Below are 13758 nucleotides of genomic sequence, written 5' to 3' on the forward strand. Positions count from 1 at the left end.
AGCGGCTCAGCCATCTCCAGCCTCAGTCAAATACTTCTGCCTGTAAGAAGAGCCAGAAGGGGTTGGGGATTTAGCTCAGTGGTAATAGGCTTAAGGCCCTGGGTTGGTCCCCCTCCAAAAAAAAAAAAAAAAAAAAAAAAAAAAAACGTATGCCACCAGAAGAGCACAGAAGCCAGACAGATGGCCCAGCGTCTTGTTGCTTATGCAGCGGATCGGAGTTCTCTTCCTGCCAGCCACACCCTTTATAACCACCTGTACCCGGGTTTAGGGGATCCACCATCCTTGTCTGACCTCAGTAGGTAGCTACATACCGAACAAACACCCTTACATTTACTTAATAATCTCAATTTTAAAAAAGTATAGTGCTGGAGAGATGGCTCAGCGGTTAGGAGCACTGACTGCTCTTGCAGAGGTCCTGAGTTCATCCCCAGCACCCACCCCGTCTGTGATGGGATCTGATGCCCTCTTCTGGTGTGTCTGAAGACAGCTACAGGTACTCACATATACAAAATACATAATAAATCCTTAGGAGGAGAAGCCCTGGGTCTTGTGAAGGCTCATTTCCCCAGTGTAGGGAAGGCCAGGGTATTGAGATGGGAGTGGGAGCATCTTCGTAGAAGCAGGGGGAGGGGAGAGGAGGGATGGCAGAGGAGGGAAAGAGGATATCATTTGAAATATAAATACATAAACTAGCCAATAAAAAAAGTATAAAATAACCTTATTCTGATCTTGTGCCTCATAATTTCCTGAACTTGGCTATTTTTTCTCCAGTAAATATAAATCAGTAAAAGAAATTTTTAGGAGTTTCTAAATTTTATGTGAAGATAAAGCCAGAGACAGGCTATACTGTTTTCTCTGAGCTGTGCTTATGCATGTTCCCTTCTGCACATTGGTAACAGCTCACACGCCTTATTATAGCACGAGCTGCCTGCTATCGGTTTTTACATGTTTAGTCTCCTGGAGTGATTCTCTGGTGGGATTTTGAAAGTTTATGTACAGTGAGGGCTGCAGGTGAAAAGGATCAGCGTTTAGCTGACTCCTGCAAATCCTGATCTCAAGTTAAGATTGTTGATTTGAGTCAGTGGTCATTCTTAGAATAAACTTGATGCTCTGCTCATATCACCTGCTACACAGGCATAACACTGCTTTTTAATTACTCTTTTAACTAGTCAATCTTGGCTCGAACTTGAATGCAAGTGGCTGGACATGGTGGCTCATCCCTTTAATTTCAGCAAGCACTCACGGGGCAGAGGCAGACAGATCTGAGTTAGAGGACAGCCAGGGCTACACAGAGAAACCCAATCTCAGAAACCCAGAGAGTGGGGAGAGGGAGAGATATAAGTGTACTTTTCAAGTTAAAGCTACAAAATGTAATCAGTTCTGGAACGGATGTTCTTTAAAGACACTTGGAAATTTTGACTTTAACAAAAAAAATTATTTATCCTTTTTTGAGGGATTAAGTTAATCCTTACAGCTCTTTGATGGTGAAAATTTGACAGACATATACCTGTTTGTATAAATAAATACATTATTGCAGGGTATTATGTAGCATTGTACTTACTGAATGATTAAATTTTGAAATTGTATAACATAAATATAACCAGATGGTCTGATTACGTACTATATGGCAGGTCAAATCTGCTTTTCAAAAGAAGATTTAAAATACTTTTGGATTCTTTATCTTAAGATACCCTTGTTTTAAGTTAAAAAAAAATAAAGTTTAAAAATTCCGTTTATTCATGAGTATTTTTAACTGGGGAAAGGCCGTGGTGGTTTCCAGCTGTGTTAGAGACAGTTGTCAAGTGCTAGTTCTTTACACTGCAGTGCTTGGAGCTGTTTCTAAACACACACTTGTTACCAGCACAGACGTGACCATTGCCAGCCTGATTTGTGTCTCTGGTAAGTAATTTGGAATATAGATAGTCTTTGTGTGTAGAGGGAATAACTTCTGTAAATTTCCATAAACTATATTCTGCAAACCCTTAAGATGGCTAGCCGCACGTGCATGTGTGTGTGTTTGTGTGTGTGTATATAAAAGTCAAGATATTCTAGCCTTATGCTAGATTGTTACTTATATCCTAATACATTTTCATTGCTACTTAATTATAAAGTCTTTAAATATTCACTTTTAAATTAAGAAAACTTTATTTTTTTTAAGGCCCTCCTTACCACAGTGGTTCCAAGGTTGTGTGTGTGTGTGTGTGTGTGTGTGTGTGTGTGTGTGTATGTATGATTTGAAGTCTAGAAATGTAAATAATGTTTGGTTATATGTGTGTGTATTATATATGTATATATGCATAACTTTTGTTGCTCTGTGTGTGTGTGTGTGTGCGTGCGTGTGTGTGTGTATGATTTGAAGTCTAGAAATGTAAATAATGTTTGGTTATATGTGTGTGTGTGTTATATATGTATATATGCATAACTTTTGTTGCTCTGTGTGTGTGTGTGTGTGTGCGTGCGCGCGAGCGCGTGCATGCATGTAAGTTATGTAACAAAGCCCTAATTGAGTTACTTAGTATTTGGAACCTACCATGGATCATTGGCTATAATTATAGTTCTGTTTATATAATAAATCATATTTTATTGCATCTTGAATGCATCTTGAATATCATTTCTTCAGTAAGTATCATAGTTCTCATTGGTTATGAAAATTAATAGTTATCTATAGGGAAGAATCAACATTTACTGAGTCTTTAATAGGCACTGAGCTAAAACAGTAACCAAGGCTCTTGCCTTCAGGATTATAAGTCTATTAAAATATGACAGCAAAAGTAAAAACAGTTAAGGCAATTGTCTTTGTTGCTGTGAAGAGACACCAAGACCAAGGCAGCTCTCACAAAAGAAAACTAATTGCTGCTGGCTTATGGCTTCAGGCCTTCAAGGTGGAGAGTGTAGAGCCAGGCAAGTGTCTGTCATGCTGGAGAGGCTAAGAGCTACATCCTGATCTGGCTTGGCTTCTGAATCCTCAAAGCCCACCCCCAGTGACACACTTCCTTCAACAAAGCCAGGCCTCCTACTCCTTCTCATTCTGTGCGTTTCTCTCCCTGAGCAGTGGAGTACATGAGTCCCTGGTGGTCCTCACACAGCACAGCAGCTGTGCAGCAGCAAGAAAGATGTGCTGCTCCCTCCTTCAGAGCACTCACTGATGGCTGAAAAGCCTCCTCCTTTGCTTTCTGCCTCATTAACAGGTAAAGGTGCAGGAAGGGGAGGTTTGAATAACACCTAATACTGTATGTTGGAGTGTTAAGAAAATTACTGTAAGCATAGCTAATCTAAGCTGATAGAAACACATTGGACTCAATGTGTGCGTAGACTGCAAACATAGTAGAATGAAATAGCGGAACCGTAGCTAAACCCTAAGGAATAAAGAATTAAGTCAGGGGTGCCAGAAATCAGAGAAACAAAATCAGTGAGTAGGAGATGCTGCTGTGTAGTAGCACGGGTGTGACAGCACTGTGTGACAGCACGAGTATGATTGTGCCGTGTGGGAGCACAAGGGTTTTTGTGGCCCTGGTTATGTGTGATATGGGTCTCAGACTGGGCCTTAGTACACACATGGGGACAAGAAATGTGGCCTCGAGGCCTGAAGAGATGGCTCAGTGGTTAAGCACTTGTCTCTTAAAGAGGACCTGGGTCCAATTCCAAGCTCACAGCCTTCTCCAGTTCATAGGATCCAAAGCCACAGACCAGACACACACTGGTGCACATACATTTATACAAGGAAAACATTTATATGCATAAAATTATTTGTTAAAAAGTGTGACATTGGGACTTTTCAAAACAGCTTAGATAGAAGTGAAAACATCCCTAATTGTACATAGTGACTAGAAAAAGTACCCACTAGTCAAAAACTCATGACAAAACCCTCAATGATAGAAAAATCTTAAGGGCACGTGTACAGTGTTTATACAGTACTAGGAAGGGGAGGCAGCTATGGGCAATTCTGCCTACTGCACAAGCCTGACCTGAGCTCAGTCCCAGGAACTCATGGTGGAAGAGATAACTCCACATACAATAAGAAACAAAATTGAATAAAAAATTAGTATTTTAAGAGATTAAAGAAGGAATAAAGCATCATTTAGTTTTAACAGACAAGTGTGAAAAACTAAGCCAAATCAAGTTCTAAAAAAAAGGTTGGTAACATATCTTCAACCACAGGGAGGCAAGGTAGGAAGGTCATCACAAGTTTGAGGCCAGCCTGGTCTATTTCACTAGTTCCAAGGATATATATAACACAGCCCTGTCTCAGATGGGGTGATGGTGCTGCTGCTTAAAATGATATTAGGATGCTTGTCTAACTTTTATGAAAAGAACTAAGAAAGCTGCTACATAATGGTAAACTGAATAATTCACCAGGAGTTAATGAACGATCTGTATCTATTTTAACATTTCACAGCATATAAAATAAAGGTTTATAGGCTAAGTAAATGACATAGAGATACGGTGGGAGATTTTTTTAGCACAGTTTTTGCCGAAGCCAGTAGATAGCCAAACTCCTTCCACTCACAGAGAAGACAGAATGCATGACACTATCAGAAGCTTGCTTTCTAGAGATTTTAAAATTGTACTGTAAAGTGTAGACTGTTGGGGCTGGAGATAAACCTGGTTACAGCCTGGTTTTATGTCAACTTGATATAAGCTGGAGCCATCAGAGAGGAAGAAGCCTCAGTTGAGGAAATGCCTCTGTGACATTGGGCTGTAGGATTTTTTTTTTATTACTGATTGATGGGGAAGGCCCAGCCCATTGTCAATGGTGCCATCCCTGGACTGGGGCTGCTGTGTTCTATAAGAAAGCAGACTGAGCAAATCAGAGCAAACGGTCCAGTAGGCAGCACCCTCCATGGCCTCTGCATCAGCTCCTGCCTCCAGGTTCCTGCCCTGACTTCCTTCAGTGATGGAAGCGTAAGCCAAGTGAACCCTTTCCTCTCCAATTTGCTTTTTGGTCATGATGTTTCATTGCACAATAGAATCCCTGACCAAGACAGTGCACAGACTTCTTGCCTAATGCAGGAAGCCTTGTCTCAAAGACAAAAGACTATCATGTTCATTTTAGACAGAGAGGAGCATTTGTAAAAATTAACCATGTATGAAAGCACAAAGGGAATGACCCCACAAATACCTAACCATGTCACGTGGGCTGACTGGTTTCTGACTACAGTGCAAAAAAACTTAGTTTTCAAGGCTTTACTTAAAAATGATGTAAAAAGAACAGTTTTGTGATGTGTCCCAGAATAGCCCCAAACTCTTGATCCTCCAGCCTTAGCCTCTTGTGTGCTGGGGTCACTAAGCTAAAAATGGTGTTTAAGTGAAGTAACAGACGTGCAGCGGATCATGCTGTTGTGCCCCGGCTTCTACTCCTTGAGGAGATATAAAGTCTTGCGGTTTTCCTTTGAGTTCTACTGGGGATGACCGCTGCCCAGTGGCTGAGTCTACTCATTGAGCACTTGGAAAGCAGCGACTCGGCAGGTGTGTCACTTCTTCTGGAGTGTGCGTCTGTAAGGAGCTGCTTCCTATCTATTGGTTAGATGATGGCTCTGTTGAAGCCAGGAAGAACATCCTTTTTATTTTATGAATTTGAGTACTTTGCTTGCATGTATGTATGTATGCATGTATGTATGTATACCATATGCTTGCCTGGTACCTGAAGAGGTTAGAAGATGTTAGGTCATCTGGAGCTGTCGCTGTCGCTGGGAACCATCATGTACATAGATGCTGGGGATTGACCCTGGTCCTCTGGTGTGTGTGTGTGTGTGTGTGTGTGTGTGTGTGTGTGTGTGTGTGTGTGTGTGTGTGTGTTCCTGGTTTTTCGAGACAGAGTTTCTCTGTGTAGCCCTGGCTGTCCTGGAACTTGCTCCATAGACCAGGCTGGCCTGGAACTCACAGAGATTCGATGCCTCAACCTCCCAAGTGTGGGGACTAAAGGCGTGGACCACCAACTCCTGGCATTCTTTCCTCTTCTTGATAACACTCGTGTGTAAAGAATCTTTTGCATCTTGCATAATATGGTAGATAAAAATTATCACACTGTAGTTTTTATTTGTATTTCCTTCAGTTTGGAACTATCTTTCCACATCTAATATACCACCACAGCTAGCCTATTGGTCATGTATTGATTTGTGAACAGATTGCCCCTTTGTAATGTATTACAGTCACTTTTTTCCCTAACCATCTTTTTCTTTTGTCTGTTGGTGTTTATGATTCAAGAATTTATACTATCGAAATTTTCAAGATTTTTAAAATCCAAACTGCAGAGGCCCCCAGCTCTTTAAAAGCTAACTCGCCTTTTTACTCCCTAGTCTATGAGTGCATGCCCCTACAAACTAAAGAGCCGTGAGGTTAGCACTGATACACCCTGTACTCTGCTCTTGGTGTCCAGATTTCATGTACTGGGGTGGCTGGAGGCGGGAGTGTTCTCACGGGAGCCACAGGTTGCATGTAGTCTCGCTCCTCTTGTCCAGTCCTGTTACAGAACAGCTGTGCTCTCCAGCTTTGCTCCATTCTTCATAATGGATCCGTGCTGTCCATCTTTGTCAGGAATTTCATGGAAATTCTGTTGTGCTGTCTGTCGGGTGGTGCAGTTTTAGTCTGTCATTATTGATGTGAACGATGAGCTCCTGTCGGGGTTGGCATTTATTGTTCTCCTAATCTGTGGGCAGATAACAATTGCCTGACTCGCCCACTCCCAGTGGGTTACAGTTTGCCAGTTTGTGGATTGTTATTTGATGCACTAGCTTAGTTTTGCCTTTTTAAGCTCACTTCCATCCATCCATCCCTCTCTACCTACCTACCTATCATCCACTATCTACCTACCTACCCACCTACCTACCGATCGATTGATCAATTGATCAATTGATTGATCACACCTTTTTTTTCTGCCCCCAAGATATTCTAGGCTCATTTTTGTACTTTCCTGCCAACCTGGGAACCACCATTTCTCCAACAAGTATGAAACTTTCCTTTTATAGAAAATGTTATTCAGAAAGCAAGATCCGACTACTAGCCATGCTCGACTATTTTGGGAAGCCTTGTGTTAAATGTGGGGAGAGCTTATGCTGATAAGCACCCTTTCTGTGCACATCTAAATGTTTACACCTGTATTTCTGTCTGTGGTAGGAAATTGTAACTTCACACTTTATGCCTCTAATTCCAGGCTCAACAGCAAAGGTTTTACTGGTGCTTTTTTTTTTTTTTTTAAATTTACAGCTGTTTTCTTGAACAGAAATCCAGTTTCCATTGCCCTGTGTACTTTCTGACTCATTTTACTCTGTTGTGTACCTGTCTCTGCTCTCACCTCAGCTGTGTGAGGCTCTTTCTGCTCTGCCCGAGGCCACTCCTTTCCCTCCCTGCTGTGAATTTCTTTCATGCTCTAAATCTCTAGCACCCCTCTACCCGTTCACTTTTCCCTGACTGCTGTCTAGTACACAGAACTGAGCCGTCCCTCTACGCGGGCGGCCTCTCCCTCCACTTGGCCTTGCAATGGGACAGCCTGCCTGCCTGCTCAGCTTGAGCTGCTCTGACCCGCTCTTCTCATTAACCCCTCTTCACCTCTTCCCACACCCCCTTTCTTTTCTTAAACTTTTTTCCAAGCTCTACAAGATATGGAATGTCTGTCAGATAGTCATCCGGTTGGCTGGAATTCCATACAAAATTATGTTGTTCCTTCTCTTGCTGAATTTGAGATTTTAGTAAAAAGATGGATACCATTTTTCTTTCATCTTTTACAGATGATGTTCCTGCAGATATGGTTGCAGAAGAATCAGGTCCTGGTGCACAAAATAGTCCATACCAGCTTCGTAGAAAAACTCTTTTGCCAAAAAGAACAGCGTGTCCTACAAAGAACAGCATGGAGGTGACTTAATTGTAATTGTTTTTGTAAGGAAAGAATGGGTCAAAATTGTGAGAATTATATACAGTGGGAATACTTGATTGACAAGTTTTCTTCTTGGTTTTGAAGGGTGCCTCTACTTCAACTACAGAAAACTTCGGCCATCGAGCGAAGCGGGCAAGAGTGTCTGGAAAGTCACAAGATCTGTCAGGTATTCTGAGAGGGAAGTGTGGAAGTAAAGCAAGATGAGTTTCAAAAGTTCATATTTGAGCCTAGGCATAGTGACACATGCCTTCAATCCTAGTATTCAGGAGGCAGAGGCAGGGGATTTCTGAGTTCAAGGTCATCCTGGTCTAGAGAGTATTGGGACAGATAGACAGGGCTTTATAGAGATGATGGTGATGATGGTGGTGGTGAAAATTAAATATTATTTGAATATATTGAGTAGTTACTATTAAAAAGTACATCAGAACCCTAATCCTTCCCTCTTTAACGTTTTTTTAAAATTTATCTTTAATTTTAGTTGTGTGTGTGTGTGTGCTTCTGTGAGGAGATTGTTGTACTTACCTAAATAGCTAGAAGGAGGGCATTCGATTTCCTGGAGCAGGATTTGCAGATGTGGTGAGCTTCAGGTTAGAGGTGCTGAGAACCAAAAATGGGTCCTCTGCAAGACCAGTACAAACGTAAATGTTGAGCTATCTCTCCAGCCTGTCTTATTTTTATATAAAAGTTTTTTTTAATAGTGTTATGGTGTAGCCATAACACTAGCTAGCTACTTGGGAGGTAAAGGGCTGGGAGCTGGAAAATGAAGTTAAAGAGTAGTGAATTTAAGACCAGCCTAGGAAGCTTCGAAAGACTGCCTAAACACAAAACAAACAAAAACAGCTAACACTGTGCATGTGTGTGTGCACGTGCTTGTATGGACATATATGTAAGATAAAAGGGAAATACAGGACTGGAAGATGGCTCAGTGGTTAGGAACACTGACTGCTCTTCCCGAGGTCCTGAGTTCAATTCCCAGCAACCACACGGTGGCTCACAACCATCTGTAATGAGATCTGATGCCCTCTTCTGCTGTGTCTGAAGACAGCTACACTTTACTCATGTACACAAAATAAATAAAATCTTTTTTTTTAAAAGGAAATATATCAGTAAAGGCACAAGCTGTTTGTTGGTGAGGAAGTCGTTGCTGGTAAATGACTTGTTATGTTCTGTTCATCTCTTTCAGCAGCACCCGCTGAACAGTATCTTCAGGAGAAGCTACCAGATGAAGTAGTTTTAAAAATATTCTCTTATTTGCTGGAACAAGATCTTTGTAGAGCTGCTTGTGTGTGTAAACGCTTCAGTGAACTTGCTAATGATCCAATTTTGTGGTGAGTGAAACCTACTCCTTGTTACCTTGAAGGATGGTGTGTGATGCCAAAACTGCCAGGGAGGGAGTGGACGTGTGGGCTTCTAGTTATAGCTAAGTAATTAAAAGAAAATTAAAATGCTTAGAAATTCTGTTGCCTGGTTATCGTAAATGTGGAGAACTTGTTGATCCAAGAAATATTATAAATCAGGAATTATTTCTTTATTTACAAGTTCATAACAAGCAAGTGATTTGGAAGGGAGTCTTTATGTATGGAGTCGGGTAGAGTACTGCAGACAGAATCCTCTACAGCACAGGGTGGCCGCAGAATGACTGCGTAGCCGAGGCTGCCCTTACACTGCCCCCCTGTTTCAGCCTGGGATGCCATTGTATGTCACCACTCCCAACTCATTTCCTTTTTACATTTGGTTTTTGTTTTTATGAAGCAGCATTGAGGTTTAACAAACACATCAGTATAGACTTAATGTGTCAGTGTAGAGATGCCCAGAAGTAGGATGTGCCGGGAGCGTGGGTGTGACTTTACCAATGAAGAGGCCGGTGATGCAAGGGTTAGTACAGGCTTCTCCAGGCAGTGCCGCCTCCTGTTTAAAAGCAGAGCTAGTTGGATGTGGTAGTCACACCTGGAATCATCCATCCCTAGCAGAGGGATGCAGAGTTTAAAGCCAGCTTGGCCTACAGAGAGAGTTGCAGGCCAGCCTAGGCTACAGAGTGAGACCACACTCACTCTGTATGGTGAGAGTTGGTTTCTGGGCTGGAGAGGCTGGTCACTGGTTAAGAACACTGTTCTCACAGTTTGTTCTCAGCACAACCAGTTGTAGGGTTCCAGTATCTTTTCAAGTCTCTGCAGGCACAGCACATATGTAGTGCATATAGATGCAGGCAAAACACACATACTTGGCTGGAGAGATGGCTCAGTGGTTAAGAGCACTGACTGCTCTTCCAGAGGTCCTGAGTTCAATTCCCAGCAACCACATAGTGGCTCACAACCATCTGTAATGGGATCTGATGCCCTCTTCTGGTGTGTCTGAAGACAGCAACAGTGTACTTACATACATAAAAATAAATTATAAAAAAAAACCACATACTTTTCTTTTTAACTTTTAAATTTTTTATTGTTTGTTTGAGGCAGGGTTTTTCTGTGAGTAGCCTAGGCTGTCCTGAAACTTCACTCTGTAGACATAGTGGGCCTAGAGTCTGGGTCTGCCTGCCTCTGCCTTCTGAGTGCTGGGATTAAAGACATGTGCCACCACTGCCCACCTTTTTAAAATTAGTCATTTTAAGAAATATTTCGGCAGTTGAATATAGTGCCACACACCTTTACTCCCAGTACTTGGGAGGCACAGGAAAGTGGTTGGATCCTTGTTATTTTAAGGCTAGCTTGGTCTACAGAATGAGTTCCAGGACAGCCAAGACTACATAATGAGATCCTGTCTGCAAGGGGAAAAAAAGAAGGTATTTTGTCCGCCTACTGGTACATGTCTGGTCCTAGCTACTCAGGAAGGTAAGGCAGGAGGCTCTCTGAGTCTAAGAGTTTAGAGCCAGCCTAGACAACAGAGAAGACCCTGCACCACCAGTACCATCGCAGGGACTGGTACATTAATTAATTAATTTCTATATTTATTTAATTTGGCTATCTTTATTGAAATTTTGGTCATTCAGCTAACATATATTTAATATTTTATTAATCTAGAGGATATTTTATAAGGATATCTTTAATTTGTTTATCCCCTCAGGAAACGATTATATATGGAAGTATTTGAATATACCCGGCCTATGATGCATCCTGAACCTGGTAAATTCTACCAGATTAATCCAGAAGAATATGAACATCCAAATCCATGGAAAGAGAGTTTTCAACAGTTGGTATGAAATACAGAAAAATACAGACTTGTATATTTGTAGATACATTTCTTTAAAAAAATAAAGTCATCTAGAGGGAGATGGCTCAGTGGTTAAGAGCATGCACTATTCTAAAGAACCTGAGTTTAGATCCCAGCACCCACAGGTAGCTCATAGATAACTTCCTGTTACTCCAGCTCCAGGGCATCCAGTGTCCTGTCTCTTCCGGCCCGCTTGGCCAGCTGCACTCGTACACAAACCCACACACGATGCCACATAATTCAGAGCTTTGTCAGGTAAACAAGTGCATGGAAGACTGGCTGCGGGCACAGCAGCACACACAGCACCCAGGCAGAAGATCACAGCTGAAGGCCAGCCTCTGTCACATGGACGACTGCTGCAAAGAAAAGAAAATGTAGGAAGCGTCAGTAGCGTGGATGGTCATGATTCCACTGGATCTGTTGAAATTTGTACATAAGTTACAAGGTTTTAGTAATTTAAAAATTCCACCCTTTTTTCTTTTCTTTTTAAACAAGGTCTCACTGTGTAGTCCTGGCTGGCCTACCAAAGCCCCACTCGTCTCTGCTGGGATTGTAGACACACCATGCCCTTCATAGTTGAGCTTTCTTCTGTTGCTAGTCCGTCGGTGTGAGTGGTTCTCAGCTGGGGGTGATTTTGCTTTCTCAGATATCAGGGGACACTTAACAGTCTTGAGATACTCTGTGTTTGTCAAAGCAGAAGAGGGCTCTTACCTGTAGTACTAAGTTTGGCAGAGGCCATAGATACTACTGAACCCTACCACTTCATGGTTCATGGGGCAGCTCCCATGTCAAAGAATTATGTAGCCCAAACTAATGGTAGTGGTAAAATGGAAAGTCTGCCTGTCTTACTATATATAATGAATAGGTTTCTTCATTGTACTGTATGACGGGAAATAGTTGGTATGGTGTGAATCGTTTCATAGTTAATAAATGTTACACTTTGGTCCATTGACTCTGTGACAGACAGTGTTTGTCTTGTTTTTGACATCCTAGTATAAAGGTGCACACGTAAAGCCGGGATTTGCGGAACATTTCTATAGTAATCCTGCCAGATACAAAGGGAGAGAAAACATGTTGGTATGTTTGTTTTTACTTTGTAGTTGGCATATGGGGTTGCTTATAAAACGTGACTTTATTGGCCTCTCCCCCCTTGTTTCCCTTTCATTGTTATGTGACATTTGTTCTGTCCTTCTGTGAACACTAGATCTAGTCTTGTCAATTGTATTTTATGCCATTTAGGTTATAATGTGGTTCTGTATCAACTGTTCTGTACTGACATTTTTATTTGATTTTTCTAGTATTATGATACTATTGAAGATGCCCTTGGCGGAGTACAAGAAGCACATTTTGATGGGCTTATCTTTGTTCATTCTGGAATATATACTGATGAATGGATATATATTGAATCTCCAATCACTATGATTGGTGCAGGTATTTTGAAACTCATTACTGTTAAAATTTTAGCACTTTATTTGTATTAGTTCATTTACATACTCAGTCTTTTCAGTCTTAGTGACTTAAAATCTGGGCGGACTTTGCTAATCCCTAATGACAGGAAAACATAGCGGAGGAGATATAAGAAAAACAAAAGTAGGAAAGTTAGAGTTACAGATGCACGTGGTTTCTGATGTCACTGGTTTCTCCAATTGTCTTCAGTTACTCATTTAAAAAAAAAAATAGGTATGTTATTTTTCCTTTGAAAACAGCTTTCTGGGTTCTTTGGAGTTTCTCCCTAGCAGTAATGGTTTTGTTTTTAATGCTGTAGTGTATTGCTTTTGTTTTTTAGATTTGTTTATTTTATTTCATGTGTTCCTGTATGTTTGTATATATGTGCACCATGTGCTTGCCTAGTGCCTGCAGAGGTCAGAAGAGGACACAAGAATTAGGAATGGTTGTGAGCCACTGTGAGCGCTGGGACTATACCCATATCCTCTGCAAGGACTCTTCATCATTGAGCCATCTCTCTAATGAGATATTTATTAAATATTGATGAGTTATCTCAAGAATTGACTCCATATTTGGTTTTTGTTTTGTTTTGAGAATACAATAGACTTTTAAAAGGTAACTAGCAATATTATTTACTGATGAAATTTACATTTATTGCCTCTGCTTCCTTCCCCATCTCTATGGTAAATCATCCCTGAGAGGAGGAGAGGGATTGAGAGTACATTGTTAGTCAAGCATGTCTGAGGGCCTGTTCAAGCCCTAGCATGCACCATCATTCCCAAAACAAGAGAAAATGCTGCTTCTTTTAACTTTAAACTTACAACTTTAAAAATGAATGTCATATTGAAATTGTTTATTTCATGATATATACTAGCTGTCCTCAGACACACCAGAAGAGGGCATCAGATCCCATTACAGAAGATTGTGAGCCACCATATGGTTGCTGGGATTTGAACTCAGGACCTCTGGAAGAACAGCCAGTGGCCTTAACCACTGAGCCATCTCTCCAGCCCCAACTGTTTATTTCCTAATATGCATTTGATATTAATACTGTTTACAGTTGAATTTTCGTAGAAGTATTATTATATTTGAGTTTGGGTGCAGTGTTATCAAACAATATTTCCAATAGATAACGATTATTTGTCATAGATACTGATGAAACATAGTTAACAAAAGTTGTCCTGCTGCTTAATATTGCTGTCTTTTTAATTTATTCGTGTGTGTGTGTGTGTGTG

The 13758-nt window shown here is 41.2% G+C and overlaps 1 protein-coding gene across 2 annotated transcripts in view; it reads left to right on the plus strand.

Moving 5' to 3' along the window:
• Window positions 1-13758, plus strand: part of Fbxo11 (F-box protein 11) — a 74952-nt gene that overhangs the window by 43045 nt on the left and 18149 nt on the right. The window contains exons 2-7 of one of the 2 annotated variants that reach the window (XM_032908711.1): window positions 7725-7849; window positions 7955-8036; window positions 9054-9198; window positions 10931-11060; window positions 12071-12154; window positions 12376-12508. In XM_032908711.1, the coding sequence (XP_032764602.1) occupies window positions 7742-7849; window positions 7955-8036; window positions 9054-9198; window positions 10931-11060; window positions 12071-12154; window positions 12376-12508 (682 nt within the window). In that variant the 5' untranslated portion in view covers window positions 7725-7741. The remainder of the gene's footprint in view (window positions 1-7724; window positions 7850-7954; window positions 8037-9053; window positions 9199-10930; window positions 11061-12070; window positions 12155-12375; window positions 12509-13758) is intronic. The other variant, XM_032908710.1, reaches the window with a different exon arrangement.

The sequence above is a fragment of the Rattus rattus genome, chromosome 7, assembly GCF_011064425.1.
Source record: "Rattus rattus isolate New Zealand chromosome 7, Rrattus_CSIRO_v1, whole genome shotgun sequence".
NCBI lineage: Eukaryota > Metazoa > Chordata > Mammalia > Rodentia > Muridae > Rattus > Rattus rattus.